Consider the following 13,862-nt stretch of genomic DNA (forward strand, 5'->3'; position numbering starts at 1 on the left):
GTTCAATTTTTTTTCGTTTCAACTGTTAGTTCCAGGAGTTCTTTGATTTTAATTTGCCTACTTTTTTAAGATTTGTGCATTCTAATGATGTAAAAAGGTACACTGCATATACATCGCTAGTTAGCATTTTGTCAATCAAAAAGTTTTCAAAAGAAGTGTAAATTTTTATTTTTTTTTAATTACATGATGCAGTTCGAAGATGTAGTTTCAGCTTTACCGCACAGTTCTGTGTGTAAAATAAGTTGATAGAGACTTGTTCCTGGAATTTCTTGAATTCAGATTTTATTGAAATAGAAAATTGTTTCTTTTCCTATAATTGCATTTGCAAATGTAAAAAAAAAAGAAAAGGAACATTTTACATATTTTAACATGTTTGTAGTTAGAAACAGCACCAAAAACACTATGGTAACGGTGTTTTGTAAATTTTCTGCCAGTTAATGTAAAATATAATGTATGCTCAGCTTATAATACTGTGTTGCACAATTTAAAGAGAACTTGTAAGCATTTCTTCTGTGATTACTTTACTCTGGCTGTCATTGAGACAATCCTTTGTAGTTTGAGTGAAAATGTTAATAATTGATTTTCACAACTTCAAAGATGGTAAATAAAATACTTTATTGGAAATATAAGGTGGACATTGTGTTGCATTTAGAAATTTTAATAAATTAATGCTTTGTGTATTAAGCTTACAGATAGACTGATTAAAGACTCCAGTCTGAAAAGTTGTGTATCTAATAACGGCAAACTGAACTACGAAGCAGGCTGAAAATTTTACTTAAAAATTATTTGTAGCGGTGATAATTCATTGTGAAATAACCAGCAAAAGTGATCATATTTCATCAGGTAAACCCTTTGATATAAAAGCTCATGATAGTTTTTCATGTCATCTTAAATTATTATTGATCATAATTATTAATAAAAAGGGGAACTGCAAATCATTTTCACATAAATTCTGGGAATTTTACAAAATAAAATTGTATTTTATTATTTTTACTAGTTAATTTTACAGGAAAAGATGTTGTTGTTTGTGGCACAAACTTATTTTATAGGTTGTTTCATGTTCATTTTAGGGAAAAACATTGTTTTTTCCTTAGGTTAAAACATTTGCTTTTACAATAAAACAATGACTCCATCACCAATTTTAGCCGTAAAAACAATGGTGACAATGCCTAAGAACCGTGAAAGAAAAAAAAATGTTTTACCCGTAATTTTACGTGGTGTTTTGGCAACCTCAGCTGCCAGCGTTTTACCGTAGAATCTACGTTTTTTTTTTTTTACAGTGCAGGAGGGACAACTCCAAAAGAGAAGGGGAGACTGAGACAATAATACAAGACGTAAAGAAACACAGCTGAAAACTAATCCCAGAAGGAGGAACAAGGGAAGTGAACTAAATACAAAGCACAAGAGACAAAAGACTACCACATCAGTGGTTATTAGAGGCAGACAGACATCAGTTTTTCAGGCTTTTACTCACATTTCTACACAAAATCTGTTCACAATGAAAGGTTTCTGCAGTGAAACAATTCATGGGACTCAGATTTGAAGTGTGTCAGACAGTTTGAAACTTGCAATTTGTAATATTGAATAATAAGTGCTGCAGCCTCACACAGCCTGCTGAAAGGAAAAACACAACCAAACCAAATAAAAAAAATGTGCACAGTTACACATGCAGCACCGTAAAGAGTTACTTCACTAAAACTCGTATGAATAAGGATGTGACAGTAAATGTTGTTTTGTGTTCTTCACACACAGCTTTCACACACATTTACTCACACACGGTCCCAACAATTTCAGAAGATCTCCTTCAGCTTCCTCTCATCGATCTGAAGTGCTGCACTGTTTGCAGAAAGAAACCATTCATCAAACCTGCTTCTAACATCCTATTATTTTACACTCGCTCCCTCATCGGGTCTGCTTGTTTTTGGCTACTAATCTGTGCCACTCTAGAATGAGGGTGTTATTGAATTGAACTGGCTGTATGTGGTTAGCACAATGTTAGTATCAGCTGCAGAACTGTCCACTCCCATGAGCAAATATGGGAAAACTTAAGTGTACAGATGCTGATTCCTGCAGTGACTGCTGTTCTTCAACCTGCAGAAATCATCCACTGTTGCAGCATCTGCACTAAAACGAGTGTTTTAAGTATCAGTTTTTTCATGAGTTGATCATTTTGTCAGAAATCATGTACAGAGTGGGCAGCATCTGAACAGGGACTCTAACCAACAACCTGCAGGTTGTTAGTCAGCTGCACTAACCTCAGATCTTTGACTTCCCCGAACTGTGACATTTTGGGGGTCACAGTTAGACCAACCATGTGTGAAAAATCAGCCTTTAATGGTTTCACTGTGATGAAGGAAAATTCCTGTCAACAACTTACTGGCAACACTGTGCTTACTGGATCCTGACTGTATTTCATTATTACAGTAAAGGGTCACTGTAACTGTGTATGGATCCAATTCGATCTGGTGTGACCACCTTTATTCATCAGCACAGCCTGAACTCTCTGAGGCAGCTTTCTGTCATTTCTTTTAAGTCTTCAGGAATAGTTCTCCAGGATTCTTGAAGGACATTCAGAGATCTTCTTTGGAAGTTTGTTGACTTTTGTTCCATGACTGAGACTCCATCCTGTTTCATAGATGGCTGTAAACACTCGCTGTATCAGACCTGTTGCCGCTGATTTTCAGTCCAGTTCTTGTGTAATGTGTCATACCTCAGCCTTTCTCTCTGTTTCCCTTCCTTTAGAATGGCTTCCTGACAGCTGCCCTTCCACTGAGACCATTTTGATGAGGCTTCAGTGAGCAGTGATGTGATTTTGTGGCTGGTTTAGCAACAAATTGCCTAAAAATACAATTTAACCACTTAACTGGCGGCTAAAAAAAACAAAAACGCCTGAAAAAGCATACCCAAATTAAATCAGCTGCTGTTCCTGAACTCTTTGGAGTACACACAAAAGTTTAGTGTCTTTGCGAAGCAGACAACCTATATTTTTCATTTATGTAGTCAAAAGCACTGTAACTGTAATGAGTTTGTAGCTATTAAGTTTGGAACACAGAAAAAGTAGACAATTTTTGCCTCGCCTAGATTTTTCCTGATTGTTATCATGTAACTACAAACTGAATATAGAAGGTAACGACTGGAAAATACATTGGAGCTGTAGAATGAAGTCTTTTTGTCGTGCATTTCGAATTTCATCAAGATAGCACAAAAGCCTATTGTTTTGTAAAGGTTTTTGTGCATTGATGCCCTGGCGTGCTCTCTCATGTGCCATTGGATAGTCCAAGTGCCGCATCTAAGCCCCCTTTGACATGCAAATTTTAAAGGGCTGTAACTCCTCAATGCTTCAACATACAGTCATCAATGAGGGCTCTAATCAAAGATACTGTCCTGAGGAATCCTGTACTACACACAAAATTACTGAATAAATCATAAATAAGCCATATTAATCCAATAAAATATGAATGACACTATTGTACATTGTAAAAAAAAAATAGTCACAAAACAAATCACCATTTCTGTAAATGCTATTTTATTTTTCAGAGTAATGTAAAAAAAAAAACACAGCACAGCAAACTGCAACTATTTACAATTATTCTGCTCTACCCCCACCCCCCCCTCACATGGAATTTTCAATGTGCCACTGGTTATAGCAGTCTCTGTTTGGGACAAAGCACAATGGCTTGTCACATGTGGTGCACTGGCCCTTCTGGCCTGTGCTGTAACAGGCATTAGATCCTCTTCATCAGATGAAGAAGCCTCTTCCACCATCTTCTCTTTGGCTGGCTGCAACTCATGATCAGAGGTTCCCCTAATTTGTAAAAGAAGGAAAATGTCAGGCCTTCATGCACCAAAAACCCAGTCATTTTTCAGTGATTCCCTTACACACACAAATAAATACATTGTATCTCAAAAAAGTTACAGTAAATGCAGACAGTGCATACACACATAAAATAAAAAACCACACAATCCTCCCAGTAGTCCTTGTCTGATACAAATGTACAACCTCCTCCCATACAATAACCCCCACCCCCAACTTGTAAAACTTTAGACACTTACTGGTCATCTCCATCGGAAAACAAATCTTCTTCTGATGTTGGATCATCAGTTGAACCCAAAAGTCTGATGCTGAAATGTCGCTCTCTCTCCGTGTGAGCAATTCCACAACCTCCTGAGCGCTGAACTTGGTCTTGCCGGCGGCCCGCTGTGCCATTTCGCAAAACTCCAAAACAACGATGCGATCACGACGAATCTCAAATGAAGCTCTGAGACGTTGTCCACCTCACCTTGCCCTTTTATCGGGTGATGCTGACGTAATAGAGAAGCCCACGAAACCCCCAATCGATACTTACAGTACACCTTTCCCTACCCCCAAACACCTGGCACATTTCAATACGTAAATCACACCACTATACAGCGCCCACGCAAACACACAATATAAGTGGCGCCACAGCGGCGCACGGTTATATTTTCTGTGTAATGGTGCATGCCAAGCTCAGCATTACATACATATTTACATCAGAACGGCATATAATACGAGGACGAGCTGAGAATAAAAACTTACCTTCTGCCTTCTGAGTAACAGGTGTTCATTTGCAGCGATAAAACTGGTCAAATCAGCGACGACATTCTCTAATACAAAATAATCCACTCTCGTGAGTCATTTAGTCACTTCGTTGAATAAATGTAGTCTGTTTTTGATGCATTCTGACAATCCATTGCCGAGAGAAAACATTGTAAATACTGTTTATGCACGTCAGCGCATAGACTCCTACTTCCTGTTTGGTTTACGCATGGAGGACGCAGCAAATACGCACTGAATACGCAGGAGTTTATGCCTTCATGTGAAAACACACCCCATAGTGCCATATACCCACGTGTCGGGAATTTTATTGGCTATCCATCTGTGGTTTTAGATTTCAGGTTAGAGTTGACCAATAAGAACGATTGGAGAACATTTGGGGGCATGTCCTTAAATGTCACATGACGCTCTCTGGATATTATTGGCTCTGGAAAATCCATTTCATAACATGATTGGCTAAATGAGGTGTCAATCGAATTCTGAGGGTCTAGTCTGTCATATAAAAGCATCGTGAGGGCGAACGGCAGCGTTACTGTGACGCTATGAGGCTTCAAAGTCGGAAATCGCTACAGAGGGCCCGGGGGCGGGCCCTTGCCAGTTAACAGGTTAATTTTTTTTTTTTTTGCCAAGTGTGTCTGTAGACATAACACTGGTTCATCACTTGGGTTAGGTGCCTTTTTATGTTTGATTCATAGGTCTGTATGAAGTGGATTAACAAACAAAAACATACCTGTGAAAATGGTCAGGTCCAAGGACTGGACTGAAAGTGAGTAAAAAAGCAGCCAATGTCCAAAGAAAGACCTTCAGAAAACCTGGAAATATTATTCATCAGGACCACCTGAGCAAAATATGAAGAAATGGGGGTGACTCAAGGCTTCTGCACAGTACTGTATATATAGATATATAAAATAATGTCCACTTTCCTGTATCACGGGTATTTCTCTTACCAAGCTTGAGGTCAGTCACATCTTCAAAACAGAAGAAAAACGATTTCAGTATTAAAATCACAGATAGAAATTTCCTGGCAGAAGTGAGCCATGCACCTCTCACAATGTAAACAAGAAAATGTGTATTTACAGTAAATAAAATGTGAGATTAAAAATATGGAAATGTGGTATCGTGCAGAATTTTCATGATGCAGTTATTGACAGGAATGAGGCTGCTCGCAGCAAAAATGTCAAAGGTTTGAATCCTCCCACAGGCTGAATCATGTCTCTATTTCTGTGTAGGCGGTGATTCTACATTATGTTAGACGTACTCCACCTTTACAGCCTTTTATCAGGCTCCAGCCACCCTCACCACAAATTTCCCTGAACCAGCACCTTGAACTGGACAATATGTAAAGAAAATAAATGTGTGTATTTAGAGTATCACACTGAGCGAAACACGGTCAGCATGTGCAGGACTTACAGACATGTCTGAAGTAGAAACACACAGAAATGAAACGCCCACATGAAGCCGCTCCCTCTGCTTCTCTCTCTCTGCAGTTTGCTTTCATTTCGCTCTCGGAGGAGCTGCACATGGCGAGCATTCAACAAACATCTCTTACTAAAGAAAACAGGCTGTTTGTGAAGTTTCTTCGTCTCCATCAAGAATCCGATGGTCACGATCAGTTAATGAAGCTTCTGTCTGAACAGGTGAGCCTGCTTTTTCTCTTATTGTTGTTTTTCAGTATTTCTCGTTTGATTTTCGCTTTCTTGAACTGGAAGTGAACTAAAAAAGGAAAAAAAAAAGATGCTTCGTGGTCGACATGGACACATCAATTACGCGTTCACGCTGAAGCCTGTAATGAGTCACTTTACACTCACTGAGGCGCAGTCGGGGTTTCCTCGGTGAAATCCCCCACAGAGTTTCAGTTGATCACGTGATTCGGTCAAGTCTTTGTTGTACTCAGTTTTGTTTAGTTTTCAGTTACAGATGAAAAATATGCTAATTTTTCTGCAGCAAACATTCTCGGCTAATATTCCTGTAATGTTTGGACCAGAGTTTATTTTCATTTTCACTTCTAGTTCCTAATTCACTTTGCTAATTTCCAGAGTGGATTTCCTTGTTTCCGTTTAGATTTTATTTTTTCAAAGTGTTTTAGTACAGTTTCCCTTAAATTTAGTCTTCTCAATTATTCTTGCATGGAGAGCATGCGTCAGATGCACGATTTAGGAAAGTTAGTGCTGTTACATGTTACAATAAACAGTTTTTTGAAAGCAGTGGACTCACAGTCTTGTAAACAGACTCTCAATGAACACGTCAATCAAAGCCAATCAGGCACGTACTAGTTTACTAAACTAATAGATACTAAATCTACGAATATTTCCTCTATATTTTTTTTATTTTAGTTTGGTTAATCTACAAATTCTTCAAAAGTATAATTTGTGTTTTTATTTTTGTTAACTTAAATGTTTTTCACATCGAGTTTTAGTTTTTAGTTTGGTTCTAGTTAATTATAATAACTTTGGTTTGGACAGCCTTGTATAGCTCCTTTATTTTGGAAATACCAGGCACCGGAAACTCGTAGTTTACGCAGTGAACTTTATGCAGTCATGTGTTTTTCCCGAGCGGGCAAAACAAAACTGATGACTGACACTGAGATCAGTCAGTTTTCTGTCTCACGGTCATATTGAAGATGCAAACAGAACAGTTCAGTTTCAGCGTGTCTCTCTCAGCGTTCACCTTTTTGCTGCTTTTCGCTCTCACTCCTGTTGAAGGTAAGCGCTCACTGCAACATGCAACCTTGTTTGTTTCAGTTATGTGAAAATTACGTGACTTTTATATATTAAAAAAAAAAAGCTTCAGTTCATTTATTTATTTAATTTATTATTTATTTATTTTTTATTATTATTATTATTACAGTTTAGCTTTTTCTTTTGAGTGTTCACAAAGTTCAGTTAACTGCTCAAAGCCAAATGTTATATTTCTGATGTCAAAACAAAGCAGCAGATTTTCACAAAGAGGACTTCAACAAGAAATGTTTCAGATTTTTGAGTCATAAATAACTTAGTTCAACTATTTGATGATTAATTTTCTTTTTGGTAACTAATCATCAGTATTCATATCACAGCCAACTTTATGGGACCTTTTAAAATGGTGTGTATGGTGGGCAGGAAAAGGAAGTATCAATTAATAACTCTGGCAGTTTATTTGATACCATTTGTGGTCACATATTTGGTGAGTTTATTTTAAAGTCTGATACAGGCTGCTTTGTCAGTAAATGAATCATAAACCTACACAGTTCTCACTGCTGTGCCATCAGAGCCGGTTTAAACTGCACTGCTGTCTGGACTAAAGTGATAACTACAGGTTACTGTATTCTGCACTGAATGGGGTAAAAATTTAGCTTCAATATGAAGATTTCTACTGTCTGCATCAGTTTTTTTTTAAACACTCTGTAAAAATCTTTTCTTTATTTTCAAACCTGAAGCTGAAAAACTAAAAAAACTGTCTCAAAACAATCAGTTATTTATCAGTGATTAATAATCGCTGTGTCTCAGATTTTCTGCTTCTGTCAGTTTGATGACAGTAAACTGGAAATCTTTGAAGTTTTGGATGTTGGTTGGACTTAAAGACATTTGAAGACATCATCATGTTCTCAGAGAAACTGGGATGTGACCTTAATTAGCTGTGAAAATGATTCATTTCATTAATATTTTCTTGTATGGGGGCAAGTGCAGCCTCAATGCCACAGTCCACAGTGTTTACAGCCTGAGCCAAGCTAGCTTTTAATGTCTTAAATGGCTCATTAAAATACATCAAATGGAACAACAAAAAAACTGAAACAGCAAAAATATCATTCAGGTTATAAATGAGGATCCAATAAAGTAAAGCAACAATCAGCAGCTCATTCATGACTCTGAGACTGATCCCTCTTTATAAACTGACTTTTAAATGATCACAGTCAGGATCCACTCTGGGCTCCACATTTTCCTCACACAGAGAAAGCTGTTCATCAAGGATTCACCTTCGTTCATCTTAATCATCTTTTATGGAGTTACTGGTGCAGAAAAGTTTGGTATGAATTGATGGAAGTAGTTTTTATTGTGCTGGGCAGTTCTATACCCATGAAAGATATTTTTGAAAATCCAGACTGAACTTGGTTTTATCAGGATGTTTATTTATTTCTTCACCTCAGGTCAGTTTCATGTGGTTGGATCTCGTCACCCTATCACAGTTCCCCTGGGGGATGATGTCATCCTGCCGTGTCACGTGGAGCCAAAGTTTAATGTGGTCGGGCTGACGGTGGAGTGGTCGAGACCAGAGCGTCGTCCTGACCCCAACGATCGGCTGAGCAGAGTGGAATATGTTCATCTTTACAGAGACGCCCGTGAGGTCCCCGACATGAAGATCCCATCATACATCGGGAGGACGGAGTTGTTCACAGACGGCCTGAGAGAAGGAAACATCTCACTAAGAATCACTAATGTGACCCTTGAAGATGAAGGAAGATACAGATGTTTCATCCCAAAGTTAAAGAGTCAAACAAAGTCTTCAGTTGTTCGTCTGATTGTTGGTGAGTTAAACTGAAAAGATTTTTGTTGTTTAGCTTCAATCTTGGCTTAAAGGTCGGTGTGCTTTGGTTATTCTGCCATCAGCTTATTTTGCTTTTTCTCTTTAAAGAACTTCTGTACATTATGTTGTAATTATTTTAAATGCTCCTTTTCTCTCATACTCTAATTCAGCTAAAATTGTGACAACAGAGGCACCACTGCATCCTGAAACTCTCCAAACTCCTGATCTGATGGAAGAGTTTCACACTAAAGGTGAGAACATGATGAAACAAATCAAGACAATGAAAAAGTCTCAAAATCAACAATTTCCAGCTCTATTTAAATCACCTTTCTGATGTGGTTTTCTCTCACTGATGGCAGCCTCTCTGTGTACTGCTCTGTTTACAAACATAGAAAATGTTCAGTGTGGGCAGCTTTTATTTTGAATCAGATACAAGAACAGATACAGTTACAGTCGATCTCATCTCTGTTTGGTTTTCCTGGCAGGTGGTTTGTCCCGTCGGAGGCGACTGATCCCACTTGTGGTTTTCTGTGTGTTGGTTCTCCTCTGTGTTGCAGTCGGAGCGCGCTGGTTCACTGAGTCAAAGCCTCAAAAACAAGAAGTACGTTAAAGTGGATCTGCAGTAGGAGGATTTCATCATGTCCTAATTTGTCTGGATCCAAGGGAATTTTATTCTCTAACATTTGCAGTGGCTTCAATGACTGATCTGGTGACATCACATGGGTTTAGATACTGAAATAATATCCATCATTTAAGCAACACTGTTTGGTTTCTGTTGTTGCAGCTGCACAACTGACAATAAAGAATCCCGAATCTATTGCAGTGTAGAATCAGCACTTGTAAAATTTGGGGTGGGTGAGGTTGCACCCTGCTGAGTGCCCCTCTAGTTTTTAAACTGTGTCAAACACTAGCGCTGAAATTCTTTTTGGGACTTTGATCAAATCTTGTCTTAGTTGCCAAAGAAGCATTTCATCTCTTGCACTTTCATAACATTAAAGTAATTTGAAGGTTTTCGCATTAATACCTGCAGAAGTGTGAACTTTGACAGATGCAGCCCGTGGGAACATGAAATATTAAACCTTCACAAAATTTTCAGACTGTAACCTAAGAATCAAACAGGCTTTCCCACTGAACACGTCAGAGTTAGATACCAAAAAAAGTCAACCTGTGTAAGAACCATGACACATCTAGCCATCTGCTTGTATTCAAATGGATGTGAGCTAATATCTACAATGCCTTTTGCACTGAGTCGAGTACAGCAGTAAGATGTTAGAGAGAAAGAAACACCAGGTTACACTGATGTAAGCATGTTTGTTATGATGGGATTCTTGGTATTTATTTTCTGGTATTTAATGACAGCCTGGAGCTGGAGGTGCTTTCCCATCTGTTTGTTTTGTTATAGTGACAGATTATAGGTATCACACAGACACATTAATTGTGGTCTAAAACAGAGGTCCCCAACCCCCGGGCCGTGGACCGGTACCGGGCCGTGGGACATTTGGTACCGGGCCGCACATAAGAATAAATAACTTAAATTATTTCCGTTTTACTTATTATCTGCGCCTAAACTATATTTTATTTTGAAAAATGGGCGGATTCGCTCCGTTACTTCCCTCCATGACTTCCTCTTGACGTGTCAAGACGTTTCTGCTCACATGATACGTCACGCTAAAATTAAACCCAGAAGCTTCAGGCCTGTCTAACGAAATCGGTTGGTTGACCTACATAACGCTTCTTTAAATTTTTGAGTGCTCAACAAGAGTAGAAAAGCGCTATGTAAGAACTAGTCCATTTACCATTTTTATTTATCAACACCGGGGAAAGCAGTGAGGCAGACCCAGCCATCAAACTGACTCCAGCGCTTGACACCGCGGCTCTGCAGCCACGCTCCATGTGAAATCGGCCGAACCCAGTCAAACCAGAAGCCAGCAAAAATGAGTATCAGAGAAACAAGCTCAGGGGGCTTACACTGATTCAGTGTTATGGTGAGTTGTATTTTTCATGCGCTTTATACAGTAAAAATCACCTAAGTCGAAGTCGCACAAATCGGGTTTTCGCTCTAGTTGGATGGCATCTGCAGGTCCTGATTTTTCCTAACATTAATTCCAATAAAATCATCACATAAATCCGTCGGATATTCACCTACCTCGGATGAAAAATCTGGTCCCATTGTAATAAATTTCCAGTTAAATGTGATCGCATAAACTGGATGAGTTTAGCGCTAAAACCCTCCTCAGCTCCTGTCCGCCCACTTCCATGCATCGGCTCGTTCATGCACAACTACACACACACTAACAACGCCTGGAAATTGTTTTAGTGTTTATATCAGTTCATTTCACCGGGGACAATCGTGGCAAGTGTAAGCTACAAACTTGCACTTACGAGTAAAATTTCAGATTATAAAATTTGCAGAAGCAAATTCATAGATGAAGCAGAAGCCATTGCAGCGAAATTCGATAATAGACCCCAAACTGGGCCATTTGAATCCGACTGAGGTGATTTCTACTGTATTTGTTTTTGCGGTGTATCTTATTTTGAAGGCATGTTTTACCATGGCTCTAACAGCTGACCAGGGAGCGCTGTGGGCAGAGAGCCTGTTATTCATGTTGAGGCGGGATGTTACGAGAACGCTGCTGATAGAGTTGCATACGAATACAAAGTGGATTCACGTTTTTTATTATTATACGTAGAAAATATCACACTTGGTTATGGTCGTATCATTTATTTTGACGTATTTATTCGCCACACCTTAAAAGCCGGTCCGTGGAAATATTTTCTAACACTAAACCGGTCCGCGGCTCAAAAAAGGTTGGGGACCACTGGTCTAAATACAATTTTCTCTTTCAGTTTTTAGGTGATGTCATCTCAGAGTTCAATTTCCTTTATAAGGAAGACCTCGATCATCGTGTGAACTTTAGAGTGATCTTCACTTTAGCAGTGACAATCAAAGTGCTTTTTTAGCACTAATTTATCTGTGCTGGAGTTCAGCTGTTAGTCACGCAGCTTACGTTGTCTCTTTATTTATGTGTCAGAGGTCAGAGATATGGTTGGGTAGAGTGGAAATCATATGGGTCATAGGCTGTTTATTTCGAGGTCAGCATGATTTGGGAGTACATTTACATCAGCCAGTGCAGGAACAGCACAGCCTGCGTCCTGAGGAACCCCACCCACCCCCTTCACTGACCTCCTCCCCTCAGGCAGGAGGCTGCAGAGTATCGGAGATCAAACAACTCAACACCTCACTGACTGCACTTATGGGCCCAGTTTCCTGTACAGGGATTGTGTCTAATCCTGGACTAAATACTTTTTCCTACTTTGGTCTTCATTGACTTTTTCTTTTAAACTAGGACCATGCTTAATCCATGACTGGAAACTGGCTGATTCTGTTCTGCCTTCCTGTGGTGCTATGTTTAAACATGCTGCTCTGATTTTTATTTCATTTTTTCTATTTATTTTTTAAATTATTTTCTAATTATTTATGACTTATTCTTAATGATAGATCGCTCTCATGTACGTCACAGATCCTGAAGAGAAATTTGTTTTTCATTTGGAAACATTTAATAATAATAAACTGACTCTGAACAATAACCCTGATAATATGAAAGCATTTATTTCTTTTTAAACTCTTTCCAATACCAACTAATTTAGACTGAGTTTAGATGAAGATATCAAAGCATTTTCTGCATCACAGTCTGGAGTCCATCACTCCAAGCACAGGCTCAGGAGCATTATTAAAAGCTAAACTGGAAGAATAACGCACGTAACCAAGAACCTGATGAAGTTCCACTGATTTCACAGATTAAATCTTTCTAGTTGGACGATACTGAGTCAGTTCAGGCAGAGTCTGAAATCAAGCTCAGCAGAAACCCCCGCAGATCTCAGTTTCAGCCCACATCAGTTTTTTAGTCAGCTGATGCAGTCTCATGTCCAGTTCATAAATCTCTTAAAGGGCATGTTATTCAAGCTGCTTTCTCCTGCACACAGTGGTTGCTCGTCTGCAAGACACTTTGCAACCCACCTGCTCCTGTTTACACACAGTAGCTGATCTGATATGATACTGAAGTGCTGCAGATGAAAATATCAGTCTTCTTCCTATAGTGGCTTGTGTTTTGAGACCTAGTACATGCTTAGTTGCCATAAAAAAATACATCTGTACATGTTATCTCTCTGTATAAACAACTAAATCACCAATGATGAAAAGTGAAAGGACTTGTTGGAAAGTTCCTTTATCTCCTGTTTTTCTGGTTCATGTTTGTCAGTGATGAAAATATTTTGATCTCTCTGAACATCCTGTGAGAAAAAAGTACCAAAGAAATATGTGTGTGTCAGTTTCTGGGAGACTGCTACTGAAATGTGGGAAACAGTAGCAGTGATCTCAAGTTATGTTTAGACATGCTTTTCATATTCTCGCTGATACATCAGCTAACCAGCTAGTTCTGTAACTTGAGTTTCTCCATTAAGTTTCATCAAAACTGGCCTGACAGGTTTTTTTTCTATAAATTTGCTGCACAGACAATGAAGTAAAAGAAAAAATAGCACTGTAAACATAATTCATGATGACAAAGTGAAAATGTGTTTTTTACACATTAAAAATATATTTTAAAAAATCTAATCCTGAAACTGAGTCTTTGTTGTGAAGCTCCAAACTGAGACTGACTGAATGTAGTTTTCCTTTGAGGTGTGACATGACGGCGCTTCACCAGTGGCAAACTGTAGTTTGGAAAGGAGCTCCTGCATTTAAGGTCAAACCTAAAAAAATTAAAACACTGACACTTTAGGATCACTG

General features: G+C 38.7%; 1 protein-coding gene across 2 annotated transcripts; it reads left to right on the forward strand.

Moving 5' to 3' along the window:
- Positions 1 to 5,216: 5,216 nt before the first annotated feature.
- On the forward strand, positions 5,217 to 13,609 carry LOC115797365 (butyrophilin subfamily 2 member A2-like). 2 transcript variants are annotated; one of them, XR_004021405.1, is made up of 6 exons: positions 5,217 to 5,930; positions 6,064 to 6,213; positions 8,700 to 9,077; positions 9,247 to 9,327; positions 9,562 to 9,677; positions 11,924 to 13,609. XR_004021405.1 is itself a non-coding variant. In XM_030753930.1 (5 exons), the coding sequence occupies exons 1-5, from the start codon at positions 7,197 to 7,199 to the stop codon at positions 12,035 to 12,037; spliced, it is 771 nt and encodes a 256-aa protein (XP_030609790.1). In that variant the 5' UTR covers positions 7,109 to 7,196; the 3' UTR covers positions 12,038 to 13,609. The 2 variants fall into 2 exon arrangements, 1 of the variants encoding a protein (XP_030609790.1); XM_030753930.1 differs by lacking the exons at positions 5,217 to 5,930; positions 6,064 to 6,213 and adding an exon at positions 7,109 to 7,278.
- The last annotated feature ends 253 nt before the right edge of the window (positions 13,610 to 13,862 follow it).

This window comes from Archocentrus centrarchus, chromosome 18 (assembly GCF_007364275.1).
Source record: "Archocentrus centrarchus isolate MPI-CPG fArcCen1 chromosome 18, fArcCen1, whole genome shotgun sequence".
In the NCBI taxonomy this organism is placed as follows: Eukaryota; Metazoa; Chordata; class Actinopteri; order Cichliformes; family Cichlidae; genus Archocentrus; species Archocentrus centrarchus.

Excerpts from the sequence above, each read along its gene's own strand:
- LOC115797365 (XM_030753930.1), top strand. The coding sequence starts at position 7,197 with ATGCAAACAGAACAGTTCAGTTTCAGCGTGTCTCTCTCAGCGTTCACC. Across the intron at positions 7,279-8,699 it reads CGCTCTCACTCCTGTTGAAG|GTCAGTTTCATGTGGTTGGA; the intron begins GTAAGCGCTCAC and ends TCTTCACCTCAG. Across the intron at positions 9,078-9,246 it reads AGTTGTTCGTCTGATTGTTG|CTAAAATTGTGACAACAGAG; the intron begins GTGAGTTAAACT and ends ACTCTAATTCAG.